Consider the following 16,566-nt stretch of genomic DNA (forward strand, 5'->3'; position numbering starts at 1 on the left):
CAGAAACAAAACTGGATGCCTGGAATTTGGTGCTGGAATGGTGAGAATTCCAGAGACAGGCAGAAGTCCCTGCTGGCTGCATGGGAGTGGCTGTGCAGGGAGTCCCTGTGCTCCAGCAAGGCTCTGGGGTCAGGGTGGGTGCAGCAGTTGAGCAGTGACCTCCCTTAGCCCTGTGTACCAGGACAGGGATGCTGCTCCCAGCCTCTGTCCCTGGGAGGAGAGGGGAGCCTGGGGCCCTGCTCTGCCCTGAGGTGGCACAGCTGGGTCCCAGCAGGTCCTGGCACTGCCCCCCTCGTGCTGCTGGGCAGCCTGGAGCTCTGGGCTGGGCTCTGGGTGTTCCAGGGAGCCTCACTCACTCCAGGTGTCCTTCAGGCCTGCTGGGAGCTGCTGCAACTCCTGAAAGCAAATGAATTCCCAATAAATCTTATTCAGATTTTAGATAAGTCGTTCCTAAATAAGCTGCTGCACATTTCCTCTGTTCCTCCCCATGCTGGTGCTTGTTCCCACCCAGTGACTCCATTCCCAGCTCTGCACCTCGTGCTGTGTGACAGCTCCAGGAGCCCAAACTCCCCCCAGGCAGCCAAAACAGCTGTTCAACTTTACGCTTATTAACTTTTAATTTCCATCCATCCTCTGCTGTCTTTATTAATCTGCAGTGATTTGGAACAAGATTAAATGGCTGCTCGTGGTAGTCAGATGAGAGTAATATTTCCTAAGCTGCCTGAATTTGGGAGCAGGGGGAAAAAGCCCTGGGTGAGGATCTTGCCAGTCAGACACAAGTTCTATGAGGATGTGCTTGCAGAAGGGCTGCAGAGTGCTGTGAAATTTGGGGGATCTCACTTTTTTGTCTGTTGAGGAACCAGTTGCTTGAAGGCAAAAATTTTTTAAGTCAGCTTTGAGGAAGAGGTGTCTGGCATTCTGCATAGGCCTGGGTAAATGGTGTTTTGGGTTGGATCTTTTTTATGGCTCTTTCAGGGAAGTGTATTTTTAGCTACACAGTGTTGTGTAAGCAGCCAGTCTCAGGGGACAGTCTAAATAGACCCAGAAATAGCAAAAGATGCCAAAAGTGGGTGTGAGGGTCTGACCAAAAGCACATCAGGGGGAGTGTCAGGGAGTGTCCTCACCTGCCCAGGCACTGCCTCTGCACAGCAAAAGGGGCTGCAAAGGGCCCTCAGCACTCAGGTGTGAGCACCACAATGAAGATCCCGTAGCACTTACCACCTGCACAACGATTTAGTAACGAGTTTGTAATTAAAGCTGCTGCAGGCTCTGGGCTCAGGTGCTGCTGTGCCACCAGGGCTGCCTGAACGGGTGGGTGATGCCCAGCCAGGCAGGACCCGTGGCAGTGCTCTGCTGGGTTTGGCTGTGCAGCGATGGTGTGTTCTGCCTCTGCCCAGGCACGCTGGAGCCCCACCTGTCTGGGCTGCTGTGGACAGCCATGCTCATCTCCCTGGCCATCGTCATCGCCCTGCCCAAGCCGCACGGCATCCGCGCCCTGATCGCCTCCACCATCCTGCGCCTCATCTTCTCCGTGGGGCTGCAGCCCACCCTCTTCCTGCTGGGAGCCTTCAATGTAAGCACCCGCGGGCTTCTCTGACCTCCTCTGCCCTGATGTAAGGGTTCCTTACCCCTGTGTGGAAATGCAGAGCAGAAATAGCCTGGGACGGGCTGGTGGGACTGCTGGGAGGAGTAATTCCCTCTTTGGGCTGCTCCTCACACGAGGGCTCTGAGTCGTTCATTTAATCCTGGATCCCCAGTCTGCAGACAGAGCTGTGGTTTTGCTCAGTGCAGGAACAGCTCCAGCTTCAGACAAGCATGGAGAGGAGTCTGTGACCTAAAGCATGAGGTTATTCACCCAAAGTGCCTCAGTATTTATGGGGTTGTGTGAGGCTCACGAAGTGATGCACTGTGAGTCTGATGGGGGGGAGCTGGGAAGGGGCTCAGCCTGGAGCAAAGGAGGCTCAGGGAGCCCTTGTGGCTCTGCACGGCTCCTGCCAGGAGGGCACAGCCAGGGGGTTTGGGCCCTGCTCCAGGGAACAGGGACAGGAGCAGAGGGAACGGCCTCAGGCTGGGCCAGGGGAGCTCAGCGTGGGCACAGCAGGAATTTGCCCATGGAAAGGTGGTCAGGCATTGGAAAGGATTGCCCAGCAAAGTGCCTAGTTACCTTCAGCTTGAAAAAACAGTCCTGTTTTCCCTGATACTGTAACTAATTTATGGTTGATCTTCCCTTAGGTTTGTAATAAAATCATTTTCCTGATGAGTTTTGTGGGTAACTGCGGAACCTTCACGCGAGGGTACAAGGCCATGATCATGGACGTGGAGTTCCTCTATCACCTGCTGTACCTGCTCATCTGTGCCCTGGGGCTCTTCGTGCACGAGTTCTTTTACAGCCTCTTGGTGGGTGTTGGCTTGGCCCTCAGAACATCATCTGCTCTGTTTGTGAAGTCCCATCTTGGGCATATCCAGGAAAATTTCTGCTTTTCTGCTGGGAAACTGTTGCACAGACACTGGGAAGAGCCACAGACTGGAGGTTTTCTTTAGGAGAATTTATTGAGGGAGACAGCAGGACTCCTGCCACATCCCTTCTGCTGATGTGTGACCTCTTGCACAGACACACAGGGAGAGGACGGGGGGGGGTGGATTTAAACCAAAAGAGGAGAGGTCTAGATGAGATATGAGGGAGAAATTCTTCCCTGGCAGGGTGGGCAGCCCTGGCACAGGTGCCCAGCGCAGCTGTGGCTGCCCCTGCATCCCTGGCAGTGCCCAAGGCCAGGCTGGAGCTTGGAGCAGCCTGGGACAGTGGAGGTGTCCCTGCCATGGGGCAGAATGAGATGGGCTGAGATGCTTTGCTGTGTTATTATCAATAACTGTAGCACAGTGTCTGTGCTTTCTGAGCAGCTGGATGGCTCTGGAGTGTCTCCATGGCTCCAGCCCTCACAGATGGACACGGATCCTGGCACACATTCCCTCTGTCTGGGGTGGGATTCACCTTGCACAGCACAGTGCTTCTAGAATAACACTGAAGGGGGGATCTAGTGTTGCTGGAGAAGATGTGTCAGTGTTGAAGCAAAGCTGAATCCCATTCAGAACAGGCTATTTTTGTGGCTTTGGTTGGTGTTTGCCACATCCTCTGGTACCTGAGCTGGTTATTTGCTGTGTTCATGGAGTTTAACAAATACCTGTCCTGTCATCCATCAGGATCACTGCCACAACCTGCCTGGGCTCTGCTGTGGGTTATCCCAGACCCATTGGAAAATGAAGGAAACATCAGCAGAGAAATCCAAACACAGATATTGGGGGAAAATATTGCTTACTTAATGAAATGCTCAATAAATTAAGATTTAAAGAAAACAGCAAATTGCAATGTGCAGTGAGCTGTTTGGAGGCTGTGAGGGGGTAGATAATACTATGAGATGAAAGCCAGGCAGCAGTCTGTGCTGGCAGCTTGCTGTGTGTGTAGCACCGGGGCAGGAGCACCTGCCCGCAGCATGGGCTGCTGCAGGGGAGGGCACAGCTGCCTCCGTCGCTGCTGCTGGGCCAGGGCACGGTGGCAGCAGTGCTGCTGGTGCCCCATGTGCTGCTGTTGGCTGTCCCCAGCTCTTTGACCTGGTGTACCGGGAGGAGACGCTGCTCAACGTCATCAAGAGCGTGACGCGCAACGGGCGCTCCATCATCCTGACGGCCGTGCTCGCCCTCATCCTGGTCTACCTGTTCTCCATCGTGGGCTACCTCTTCTTCAAGGATGACTTCATCCTGGAAGTGGACAAGCTGCCCAACGAGACCCTGCTGCCAGGTCAGTGCCAGCAGCTCCTTCCCCCGGGTCGTGTTGGTTCTTGTTCCCCAGCGCGTGGACAGGACAAGGGGAATGGGTTCCAGCTGTGCCAGGGGTGCCCAGGTGGGACAGCAGCAGGAATTTCTCCGTGGAAAGGGTGGTCAGGCCTTGGAAGGGGCTGCCCAGAAAGGTTTGGAGTGTCTATCCCTGGAGGTGCCCAAGGAAGGGCTGGATGTGGCACTCAGTGCTCTGGGCTGGGGCATCAGCCACTAAATGAAGAATCTTGGAGGTCTTTTCCAACCTCAGTGAATCTGGGATTCTGTGAAATAAAAGAGGTTTTGTGGTTGAATTTAAAACCGTGGCGTATGTAAATCAGGAAGTAACTGTGCCCTTCTAAACTCTAGGGTAAGATACTGCTCCAAATGCCTTGTAATTGCACACGGAGTGTGATGGGGAGCCCCAACACCTGAGGAGTCACCTTGCAAGGTGTTGGAGCATCCTTTGATGCAGCATTTTGTGGTTTCAGATCGCACAGAGCCCGGTGAGACCATGACTGGAGAGTTCCTCTACTCAGATGTGTGCAAGGCAGGGAGCAGTGAAAACTGCTCCTCCATCATCCCCTCAGACCGTGAGTACCTCTCTGGGGTTGCTAACTCACACCCTGAGTTTGCACTCTTTTTTTACTTAATCACCTTCAATTAAAATGACTTCTTTAGAAAATCCTATGCAATAAATTTGAGAACAAAGCTATCACGAGATTAACTTGAGATAGGATTAATTGAGGCCAGCAGCATAAATAACATCTTTTACATGAAGCGACTAAAGCAGAGAAACTTACAACTAATCCAGACTTCATAAAACACTGCCATACTCTTTAATTTTCTGCATCAATTGCAGAAGGAAGAGATGCAGTTTGCCTCTTTGCAAAGTTTATTATTTTAAAACATGAGGCTATTAAATGTGATCTCAGAGGATAATGCCCTGTGAAATATGGTTCATTGGCAGCATTGTTTCTGTCTCAAACTAAGGAAACTTTTAATATCATGGCAGGAAGTGCTTGATGGATTAAGTAGACAAGGATAGGTTTGGGGGCTTTGGGAGATCAAGAAAGTGAGATATTACCTGGGTATTGGAATATTTCAGTTTTATTCCTAGAAAATGTAATTTCCATGTGGGAGATTTACGGTGCTGGCTGGGAGGGGCAGACAGAACATCCCAGTTTCTCTGGGAAGGGCAGCTCTTGCATGGCCACCAAAGGTCAACGATGGCCACCAGCCCCTGCTCACAGGAGGAGAGGCTCTGCTTGGCTCAGGGGTCCTCTCTGAGACAGTAAAATTCAGCCTTGCTGCAGGAAAAGCTGCCTCTCTCAGCTCCTTCTCTCTGGCTGCAGGAAGGAAAACTCAGGGATGTTTGTGTATGGCAAACAATCAGCATAGTGCCAGGGTCCTGTGTGCTCAGGGATGTTCCTGCTGCCCCATATTTGGCCACTGCTCTCGGGTTTTGGTTATTTCAGGGTTGCACAGGGACTGGGGCCCCTCCAGGGCTGGCTGTGGGAAGGTGGGATCTGCTCAGGAGCGTTTCTGTGAGCTGTTTAATGGGTACAGGGGAGTGTGTGAGGTTAGGGAGTGGATTTTAGCAGCTCTGCAAGTGAAGCAGTGAAGTTGGAGCCTCGAGCTGAGCGAAGAGAAGGTCAGAAGAGGTGTGCTGCTTTTCTGGCAGAGTGCTGTTTCCACAAGCAGGGATCTTTTAGCCATTTGAAAGCTCCGAGTGGAAGTTGCCATTTTGAGTGCAGCCCAAAGGCTGTGCAATCTGTCAGGCACCAGGGGAGAGTGGAAGAGGCAACACTTTGTCCTCTGAGCTGTCAAAAAGCTCGGGTTCTGTATAAACAGGCATCTGCTGAGCTGAGCTGTGCATGAGAGCAGGGATGGAGAGAGATTTCACCGAGTCACAGGCAGCAGTTCAGGCACAAAGGAAAACTGGTGGTGGGGAGAGGAGGGCAGGGAGGAGATCTGCTCCCAGGGGGCTCTGGAGAGGGTCCAGGGAAGGCCATGGGATGGGGAGGGGTCTGGAGCATCTCCCCTATGGGCAGAGACTGTTTAGGGCCTGTTTAGTCCAGGGAAGACTGAGAGGGGATCCCATCAACCCTTACAATATCCCCAGGGGGTGTCAGAGAATGCTTTCAGACCCTTCCCAGTGGTTCCCAGTGACAGGACAAGGAGCAGTGGCCATAAACTAAAACAGGTTCTGCCTCAGCACGAGGAAGAGCTTCTCTCCATGGAGGGGGCAGAGCCCTGGAGCAGCTGCCCAGGGAATTGTGGAATTTCCCTTTCTGGAGACATCCCAGCCCCACCTGGCTGTGTTCTGTGTCACTGCTCCAGGTGACCCTGCTGGGCAGGGGCTGGATGAGTGAGGTCCCCCCAACCCACACTGCTCTGTGATTATTTGGGGAATGAACCTACAGGGATTTGCAGCACAGGCTGGCAGTGTGAGGGGGGAGAGAGCATACCCAGCAAAGAATGGAGAGGAGGATTTAGAGCTAATCTTGGCTGTGAAACGTGTCTTTGCTTGCTGTGTTCCCAGAGCTGCTCACTGAGGAGCTGGAGGAAGAGAACAAGGAGCATACGTGCGAGACGCTGCTGATGTGCATTGTTACTGTTCTGAGTCACGGGCTCAGGAGCGGGGGTGGAGTAGGTGATGTGCTCAGGAAACCTTCCAAAGAGGTAAATTACCAGGGCTGGGGGTGGAGGAGTGCTACCGAGCAGGGCTGGCATCTGCTCTGCTGGGAGAGCGTGTGTGCACTGCTCCCAACACACAGGGGGACATCCCTGGGGCACATCCCTGGGGGACATCCCTGGGTGCACATCCCTGGGGGACATCCCTGAGGGCACATCCCTGAGGGCACATCCCTGGGGGGCACATCCCTGGGGGACATCCCTGGGGGCACACCGAGCACCAGCCACACCTCCCAGGCTTTCATCACTTCTGGCATGTCCAGAGTGGGCCCAGAGAGCAGCAGTGGGCGCTGAAGGAAGGAGATGAGCTCAGATCAGTGAGGGAGGAGCCTGAGGTGCTCAGGGAATGCTGCGGTGGCTGCTGGATGCCAGGGGCACCAGCTTTGGTGGGAGCATCCCTAGGGAGAGGCAGTGTGTCAATGGGAGGGGGGAGAGGATGGGACCAGGCTGGGCTGGTGGGAGTGTGGGGGAGGAAGGATGATGTGGTTTGGAGCTGTCATCAGAGTGAGGACCAGGCTAAGCAGCAGGAATTTTCCATAACACCCCTCTGGCTCCCCCTCTGACTGCTGTTTAAGATTTTTTGTCCGTCATTTAGGAAGAAATTCTTCCCTGGCAGGGTGGGCAGCCCTGGCACAGGTGCCCAGAGCAGCTGGGGCTGCCCCTGGATCCCTGGCAGTGCCCAAGGCCAGGCTGGACACTGGGGCTGGAGCAGCCTGGGACAGTGGGAGGTGTCCCTGGATGGGATTTAAGGTCCCTTCCCACCCATTCTGCCATTCTGTGCTGGTTCTGTGATCTGAGGCTCAGGCTGTCACTCCCAAAGCCACACTGGGGGCAGTGCTTTTTTGTTTTACATGACATTTCAAAGTTTTTTTCTAAAACTTAGCCTTCAAAGTCACTTAATAATAAATTTGACACTTGACTGGCAGGATCATTGTGAAAATGGGGGTTGGATATTTTGGATATTCAGGCCTGCAGTAAATGTGGAATGTGCACTGAAAAGTCCAGCTTACACAGCTATTAAATGCAATTAATGATATTGAATTCCAGTTAAAAACTTTATGGTCCACACTGATCCTCTGTTGATACACTGCAGATTAATATAAGGATATAATTTGGAAGGGCTTCAGGGAGGGGTGAGAACAAATTTCAGTGTGTGACAGAAGAGTTTTTTCTCTTGTGAAAGTGAGAGAAGTCCAAAGTCTTGGACACAGGAAGAACAGCTCTGCAGAGATCCCCCACTGGCAGCTGATCGATTTGGCTTTTCTTTCAGTGATTTTTGCTTTTTAGTTTCATTTAATGTTTTGAGTTGTGAGTTCCCCTTGGAGAGCATCAGCAGGGGAGAACCTCAGGCAAAGGAGTGTGGGGCAGGGTTGTATTAAGGGTGAGATGTGTACCTAATTGGGCTGTTAATAATTCCAAAATGTATCTTGCAGGAACCTCTCTTTGCTGCTAGAGTGATCTATGATCTGTTGTTCTTCTTCATGGTCATCATCATTGTCCTGAACCTGATTTTTGGGGTGATCATTGACACCTTTGCTGATTTAAGGAGTGAAAAACAGAAGAAAGAAGAAATTTTAAAAACAACTTGCTTTATTTGTGGTAAGTGTGGAGACACACTTAACAAGAAGGGGTTACTCTGGGTGAGCCAGGGAGAGCTGCAAGCTCAGAGGAAAAAAGCCTTGAATTGCTGGCTGTTCCTCCTTGCATTCCTCAGCCAGTTCATGTTCCTGGGTACCACGTGCACTGCAGCTTGGCAGCAGGAGCAGATGGGGAATGCTCAGGATGCCATTTTTCCTCAAGACTTCAGCTCTTGCTTCCCCTCTGCCTCGAAGAACAGTTTCCTATGGGAACAGGAGGGATTTTTATGAGCAGTCATTTTTTCCAAGCGTGCCTGTGGAAGCTTTTCCCACCAGGAGGTTGGGAGTGGAGGTGCTGTGGTTGACTGACATGGTCCTGCCATGTTGCATAACACACAGCCTGACGGGGTAACCTTTGGAAATTTGCTGCAAAGCAAACGTTGCTTTTGCTATCAGTTTGCCCAAAAATAGGAGATGTGTTATGAAATCCAACTAACTGCTTGCTACAGGGTTGTTGCCTTTTTTAACCAATTTTTTCTGTTATGTATAATAAATATAAGCAGTACTTGTTACACTTTACTCTCTTCCTTCTCTTCCTCTTTCTTCTCTTTCTTGTCTGACCTTTTTTCCTCTCCTTTCTCTTCTTCTTCTTCTTTCTCTTCTTCTTCTTTCTTCCTTCTCCCCTTCCTTCTCCCCTTCCTTCTCCCCTTCCTTCTCCCCTTCCTTCTCCCCTTCCTTCTCCCCTTCCTTCTCCCCTTCCTTCTCCCCTTCCTTCTCTCCCTGGCTGTTTGTCACATTTTATCCTGCTATTCAGCGTCCATTCCAGAATGATTGTGACTTGCAGAAGTGCAGCAGACTTTAGAAATCAGTTTTGTCCTAGAGCTGATTTTCCTGCTCCCCAGCTGGCAAACACTCAGGGTTCTTCTCCCTGTGTCCTCTCACAGGTTTGGAGAGAGATAAGTTTGACAACAAGACAGTGACCTTTGAAGAGCACATTAAGGAAGAGCACAACATGTGGCACTATTTGTGCTTTATTGTCTTAGTGAAAGTCAAAGATTCCACAGAATACACAGGACCAGAGAGTTATGTGGCAGAAATGATCAAGGTGAGTTTGGAGTTTTGCTTTTTTTTTCCCTAGATGAGACCAATCCAGTGGAATATTTGGTACAATGCTCTGTACTGTATTTAATTTATTTTGTAAATGTACCTGTGACTTCCCAGCCTCCAGAGCCCTCTCTGTGTGTGCTGGAGTTGGTGAAGTGAGTGGTGACAGCCAGGTACTCCCCATGGCTTGGATCAGGGGAAGAGAAGCTGTTCTGCCTTAAATTCACATTTAGGGGGAGTATTTTCAAGCTGGTGGAAGTGTCTGAAGCACAACCAACAGGTTATAACCTGTCCTGGTATAAATATCTCCAACTGACTTGTAGGATTTGTTGTCATATGATTTGAGCTTATTATTGTGAAAATCTACAATTAATGTCTACTCAATTGGAAGGGCTTTTAATGAGAGAATTAAAAGCCTCATCTCTGCCAAGCTGCAGGTTCAGAGCTCCTGGAATTACATCCGAAGCCCAGGCACTAATTTGTGTCTTCTGGCCGGGGAGCAAAAGCTGTTTGATTTCTAGAATTTCAGGGTGATTTCCTTAGAGCAGAGCACTTTGCTGCCCCCGCTCCCTGCACATCTGCTGGGAGGTTCCATCTCCCTGGGGTGGCTCTGCCAATCCCCCCGAGCCCTCTCCAAGGTCAAACGTGTTATTTCGGGGTCACCAAAGTGTCCGTCCTACTTCTGGAGTCCTCCCTCAGTAATGAGGGCTTAAAGCAATCTTGTGAGCAGTCACCTGATGGAGGATTAGCACAGTGAGATAACCAAGTGCATCACTGCTGCTTCCCAGCCTGCCTGATTATTTTGCTCCCTTCCTTTATCCCCCCACAGCACGCATGACTTCAGGGGGAAGCACTGCACTTCTGAAGGGCTTTTGCTTCTGAAAGACAATTTTGTGTTGTGCTTTTGCTTCTGAAAGATGATTTTGTGCTGTGTTTTTGTTGTTGTTAAAAGCAGTTAAAAGAAAGTTTCAGTTGGCAACCAATTCATTATTTCAGATGAACGGCTTGGATTAGATAAGAACCAAAAATTAGTCACTGAATATGTTTGCATGAAGCACAAAAACTGGAGAACTTTTATGAGAATTCCCATTCATTAAGTGTCAGCAAGGGCTAATTACTGTGTGTGCATGGGAGTAGGGATAAATTATGCATAGCCAGAGTGTCTCATGCAGATGCAATTTTATGTAACCATGTGCTCTAGGTAGAGGTTTGGAGTGTGTCTGTAGTTGGTGGGGTTTGCATTTCATGAGCCAATTTTTAATGAAGATCTGAGAGCGGGTCTCAGTGAGGGCTGGTGAATGTGGGCTGTGCCTGCAGGAGTGTGGGACAGGCAGGAAATGTGGATTTCACCTCAGTGCTCTGGCATCATCCTGCCCCAGGCTCAGGCTGCTGTGCCCTGCCTCTGGAGTCCTCTGCAGTCCATGGATTCCTGAGGAGCCATTTGGCAAAGCTTACTCTGAAAATCAATTTCTTCCCGGTGTCCTTTAACATTAGAACTTCCTTTTCTGCCCTGAAATCTGGGTGTAAAACATGATTAATCTGTTTTTCTACCAGACCTGTTTTAAATGCTGCTGGAGGAGCCAGAAGTGGGGTTTTTTCCCATTTAAGGTGTTTTTAGGGATAATTTGGGTGGGGCCTAGTTCATCTGTTCCTCAGGCTTTCTGTGCTCACAGAATCCCAGATTGGTTCGGGTTGGGAGGGACCTCAAAGCCCACCCAGTGCCAGCCCTGCCATGGCAGGGACACCTCCACTGTCCCAGGCTGCTCCAGCCTGGCCTTGGGCACTGCCAGGGATCCAGGGGACTCCCCAACCTCAACCTCTCTGGACAAAATCCCGTGCATGCAGAGGGACAGACTGAGGAAAGCTTTAAATTAAATTGATGCCATGAGTGCCTGGGCAGAGATTCACTGCGGAGGTGCTGCCTTAGCAGCCACCAGCCTCTCCTGGGAAGCCTCCTTGGGGCATGGCTGGCTTTTAAAGGGATTTTCCTCCCGTGTTTCCGACTGAAGGTGGCACTGTAACATCTTGGATAGTGACAGAGATGGGGCACGTCCTCCCCGGGCTGTCTGTGCGTGGGACCAGCGTTCAGCTGCTGCTTGTACCCGTTTTTAGGAGCTGGGCTAGGAAGCATCATGTGCTCCAAGTCCCCCTGTGATGGCAGAACACACCTCAAATGTTTCACCTGTGCTCTGACTCCAAACAAAATGCCCTCAGAATAGTCGGATTTCTGTCCCTCGGTAAATGAAAGAAAAAAATATTAAGAAAATACAAATTTTAAAATTGCCTTTGCCATTTAGTATTTGTGGGTTGTTATGACACTACAAAACAGTAAAGAAAAAAGTTAAAGAATTTAGGACACTTAAATTATATCCACTGTCAGTTTGTGAGCTGCTTCCAGTGCTGCTTGTGCAGTGCTTTAAGAATATTTTAAGCACTGTGGTATCAAAAGAATCCTGGACAATTTCATTTGTGCAGTTAGTGAAAATTCAGGCACCTTGAAAAGTGATCTTGAATTTTGATGCTTTCTTGTCTAAAAATAATGTGTGTAGAAAGGCAGCTTTGAGGATTCCCACTGTATTGGGTATGGCAGAGCTGGATCTGGCCCATAGCATTCATCCTGCACCCTTCACGATCCTGGCCCCACATTAAAAGAAATTGTAGCCTTGAAAATCAATTATTAACTACAATTCCTTAGTGAATTTTATATTTCTTCACAGACAGAAGCTCATTAAGTTCAAACACATCACGAGGAAAGAAGTCAACAGGTACACTGGGAAATAGAGTTGAGTTTAGGGCACTGAAGACTGATCAAAAAAGTCAAAAAAGCCCAGCAGTGATCTGACCTGAGCAGCCTGGACCAGTGGGAGGTGTCCCTGCCCAGTGAGATGAGCTTTAAGGTCCCTTCTAACCCAAACCAGCCTGGGATTCTGTAAAATAAATTCTGTTAACTGTTCTGACAGTGCTGCTGTGGCACTGTCACTCTCCCTCCCATAGCCCTGTTCTGGCACCACTTTGGGGCTGTTGGTGGCTCTGGATCTGGACTGGTTTGGTTCAGTCCCATGCAGGGCCAGGCTGCCCTGGGCTTGTAGCTGCAGGTCCAGGCTGCTGATGGAGGCTGGAATTCCTGCTGCTGTAAACAGGGATAATGTTCTCTTTCATCAGGAGGGGAGCGTGTGCCTGCTGCCACAGATGATGTCAAACTCGGGGTATCTCAGGAATCCGCGCTGGGAATCGCTGGAGATGCTCAGGGAATGGGGCTGCAGGGGTGGGGTGGGGGAAGCTGAGGCTGTGCACACCCCACTGCTGCCCTGAGCCACCCTGCCCTGCTGCCCCCCTGCCCTGGCAGCCTCGTGGTGCCCTGAGATGGCAAATGGATCTCAGCAGCTGGCGTGGAGCAGCTGCCCTTGGCACTGCATCCCTGAGCCACCTCCTTAATATCAGTTTAATGGCACAGACAGTGCTGTGGATGTGGGGAAGCGTCTCTTGGTGGCAGAGATGATGTTCAGCTCCTGGTGTTTGTACAGCTCTGCTGGTCAGAGCAGGGGTGTTCCTACTCCATCCTGCAGAGAGAGGGGCTGGCTCCGTGCTTGGAGCATGGGGAAGGATGCTGAGGGTGCCTCCCGTGATTCCCAGGAACAAAGGCCCCGGTTCTGGAGGCTCTGCAGTCACCAGGAAGATCAGGTGATGTCTGAATAACACCCTGTGTGTGGGAGGTGGGGGGATCCACTTATTGCCTTGGCCAGACATTGACATCCACACCCAGATGACTCATGTGAACTCCGTGCAACTCCCTGCAGATTAGTTCATTTAAATGTCTTATCTCCCCATCCTGGCTTGAGAATTCCTCCTGGAGTTCTGCCCTCTGCCTGCAGTTGCTGTGGCAGCCTGGGCAGCACAGCAGCCCTGACAGCTCAGCTGTCACTGGGGCCTTGGCAGGGCTCTGCCACAGCCAGCTGTGGGCAGGCATTTAGAATATGTAAAATCTCTCACTCTGCAGCTCGGTAAGGAGAAAACCACACAGGCACCCGGGGTTTGTGTGCATTCCTGAGCTGTCTGCAGGCAGCTGCATGGGCTGTCACAGCACAGACAAATATTTGCATGCCCGACTCCTGCATCCCCTGCTCTGCACCTCGAGCAGCCTGGGCTGTCAGGGGTTGTGCATGCAGATGTGCTCATTAAAAAGTAAAGGCTGCTTTGGGAAAGTTGTTAGCATGGATCTTCCTGACTAGCTCCTGCAGTTCCCCTTTGTTTTCAGTCCAAGCAGGATCTGTGTCATTAGCAGCCTTTATTGCAGAAATGAGGCAGAGGTGTCACAGTTGCCCAAGCTCCATGTCCAGATCGAGGGCACTGAGTTCCAAATCTGGTTTGTGTTGTCATTGAAAAGGAACCATTTACAAATAGGAGTGATGGCACAGGTAGCCTTAAAGGAATTTGGAATAGGAATGAAGGTTACAGATTTCCCTTTGTACCTTAGCTAACCTCTGTGTACAAAGCTGGGGATTTAAGTATATTATTGGGCTTTTTCCCAACTGGGGAAAGTATAAGTATATTATTGGGCTTTTTTTTATTTTTGGGGTTTTTTAAGTATATTTTTGGGCTTTGGTGTCCTGAGCTCTGTCCTGTAAAGTGTTTCTGATTCTGGGTTTGAGTGACTGCTGCCAAGGCACAGCCTCCTGGTAAGTGAAGATGAGATTCCATCAGTGTCAGGCTTTTAAACTGCATCCTTTTAGAAGTGCAAGTGTGACTTGAAGCCTTTCCCACGGAGTTATCCAGCAGGGACAGTCACTGCTCTGAAACCCAGCAGGAAGGTGGCGTTCAGCAGTGGTGATGGCTTTGAGGAGTGGCCGTGTCCCCGGCTCTCCATGAAACCCAGTTCAGCTGGAGATGGCCAAGACTGGCTTTGCACTGCAGCACCCCAGGAATGACAAGGGCACACCAGGATACTTCCAACCCAAAGCATTCCAAAAGGCCCTTAATGATTCCAGCGCTGGTGAAAGACATATGGACATGAAATTACAGTCTGAGAAAGTGCTGGAAATGTAGTTATGTTCATCTGTCATTTGTGCCTGGAAATCCTGTACTTCAGGCAGAGTCAAATAGGAGAGATTTGTCATATCAATATTGAGCAAACCAGCTGCAGACACAGGAGTGAGCAGCCCATGCAAATGACTGGGTTACAGATGAGGAAATTGGGGTTTTGGGGCTACCAGTCATCGTGGTACTGGTGCAAGCTGGGAGAGGAGGAGGAGGAGGAAGACCAAGGAGGTCAGGATGTGACCTGGAGCTGACAGTGCTTTGTTTGGTGGTAACTTCCCAACAAGCTGCATCTTGAGATAGCTGGCCAGAGTTAGCCAATATAATTACAGGGTTAATCAAGAAATCATGGCAGAGGCTTGGAAGAGCCTGGAGTGTTTGGCAGCAGGCCCTGGGCTGCTGGAAACACTGTGTCATAGGCACGGGCTGAGCTTTGTGCTCACACAGGGGGAGGAACGTGTTCCACCCTTGGTGCAAACCAGGAGCTGCACTGGCAGAAGGGAATGGTCAGCCTCATCTTCCCCAGCTCTGGCACAGGGTGCCCAGAGCAGCTCTGGCTTCCCCATCCCTGCAAGTGTCCAAGGGCAGCTTGGACAGTGCTTGGAGCCACCTGGGACAGTGGAAGGTGTCCCTGCCATGGCAGGGGGTGGAACAAGATGAGCTTTGAGATCCCTTCCAACCCAGTGCTTGATTTTCTGGGATAAACCACCTGGTATCCATGCTGGGAATCTCGGGTCGGCATCCCAGCTGACCAGGCAAAGGTTCCCCTTGGGCTGAGCGTGTGTATGAGCAGGGCCTGAGTGGATGAAAGCAGAAGGAAAGGCTTCAGGCCAGTTCTGGGGAATGGATGTTTGCATAATGCCGGCTTTGGGCGGATCCCAGACAGCTGCCAGGGTGGGTGCCTGTCGGAGAGGGGGAAGGCTCCTGCCTGGAAACCGTGGGGTGAGCACTGGGAACAACCAGCACTGGGAACACAAACCAGCACTGGGAACACAAACCAGCGCTGGGAACGCAAACCCTGGGACCAGAAAGCCCCTGGGGCCGAGCGTGCCGAGGTGGCCCCGGGCTGGGGTGAGGCCGGCCCTGAGTCATCCCCTGACCCCGCTGGCCCTTGTGCAAGAGGATGTGGGTGACAGCAGCCGCTGCCACCAGCTGTGCAGCTCGGCCTCTGCTGGGGAATGGCTTGTCCTGCCCAGCTCTGGGGGCGTAGCGTGCCCTACTTCAGTGGGATCAAACAGCCCAGCAGGAGGAGTTGGTGTGGAGACGTGGCCTTACCCTCTCGGCAGGCCGGACAGGGCCCTCAGGAGCCCTGTGCTCCATCGGGCTGGCTGTGCTCAGCTGGGCTCCAGGCGGTCACCTACAGCAGAGCTGTCCCAGGGGTAGGGCCATGGTCATCCTGCACCTTTGGGAATGGTGTCTGTGTTCCAGGTTCCCTGCCCTGCGCCAGCCCAAGTGCCACCTGGGTATTGAACAGAGAAAGGGAGCTTATTGCACCCTGAACCTTGTGTTGTCAGCCTCCTGTGGGACAACACAGGGCATGTGAGGAATTTAGAATGTTCTGTGTAGAGGGGGGAGACACCATCAAGAGCTGGTTTTTATGGAGGGGAGAAGTGCAGCTCCGTGTGGAAGAAGTGATGGTGAGCCCTTTGCAGCAGAGACAGAACCTGATGTGGGGATTTTTCCAGGAAGCTCAAGAAAGACCCAAGAGGAGTCCCATCTCACCACAAACAAACAGATGCGTTTTCAGAGTGCTTCACAGAGCTCTTTTGTAGCTGTGTGGGTCTGATTTTTAACTTCCCATGACAGAAACTGAAATTTGCTGCTGCTGCCTTTCCCTGCTTGTGTTCAAGAAACAACTGGACGTGGCACTCAGTGCTCTGGGCTGGGTGACAAGGTGGAGATGGGGCACAGCTTGGACTTGGTGATCTTGGAGGTTTTTTCCAAGCAAAATAATTCCGTGATTCTGTAAATGATGCTGCTGGGCAGCCCTTTGCTGGCAGCTGTGGGGATTTATTTTGGAGAGGGCTGAATTAGCCCTTCAGCACCCGTAACTCTGAGGCACGGGGTACATGGGGACCCTGGAGAGGACTGGTGAGTCCTTGGGGCGAGCAGAGCTCCACTGCCTGCCATGAGCTGCCATCCCTTGCCCAGGAGGAGCAGGGTGATGCCTCTGCTGGCACAGCCCGTGCTGAGGTCGCCTCTCAGCCTTTCTCAGAACCAGCTCTTCGGCAGAAGGCGGGAGGAGCCGGCGCTTCTCAGAATGAATGGCAGCAGCGCTTCCTCTGCCTTCCCAGGGGCATGGCAGCACCCCCACCCGGCTGTGACACTGCTGCTGCTGCTGCCCTTG

At 51.5% G+C, this 16,566-nt stretch overlaps 1 protein-coding gene across 1 annotated transcript in view; it reads left to right on the top strand.

Annotated features, from left to right (window-relative positions):
- Positions 1-16,566, top strand: part of ITPR1 (inositol 1,4,5-trisphosphate receptor type 1) — a 147,714-nt gene that overhangs the window by 120,523 nt on the left and 10,625 nt on the right. Inside the window, 7 exon segments of the mRNA XM_054516055.1 lie at positions 1,398-1,573; positions 2,233-2,397; positions 3,598-3,793; positions 4,299-4,400; positions 6,353-6,492; positions 7,938-8,103; positions 9,026-9,186. Of these exon segments, the coding sequence (XP_054372030.1) occupies positions 1,398-1,573; positions 2,233-2,397; positions 3,598-3,793; positions 4,299-4,400; positions 6,353-6,492; positions 7,938-8,103; positions 9,026-9,186 (1,106 nt within the window).

This window comes from Molothrus ater, chromosome 11 (assembly GCF_012460135.2).
Source record: "Molothrus ater isolate BHLD 08-10-18 breed brown headed cowbird chromosome 11, BPBGC_Mater_1.1, whole genome shotgun sequence".
Classification (NCBI taxonomy): Eukaryota; Metazoa; Chordata; class Aves; order Passeriformes; family Icteridae; genus Molothrus; species Molothrus ater.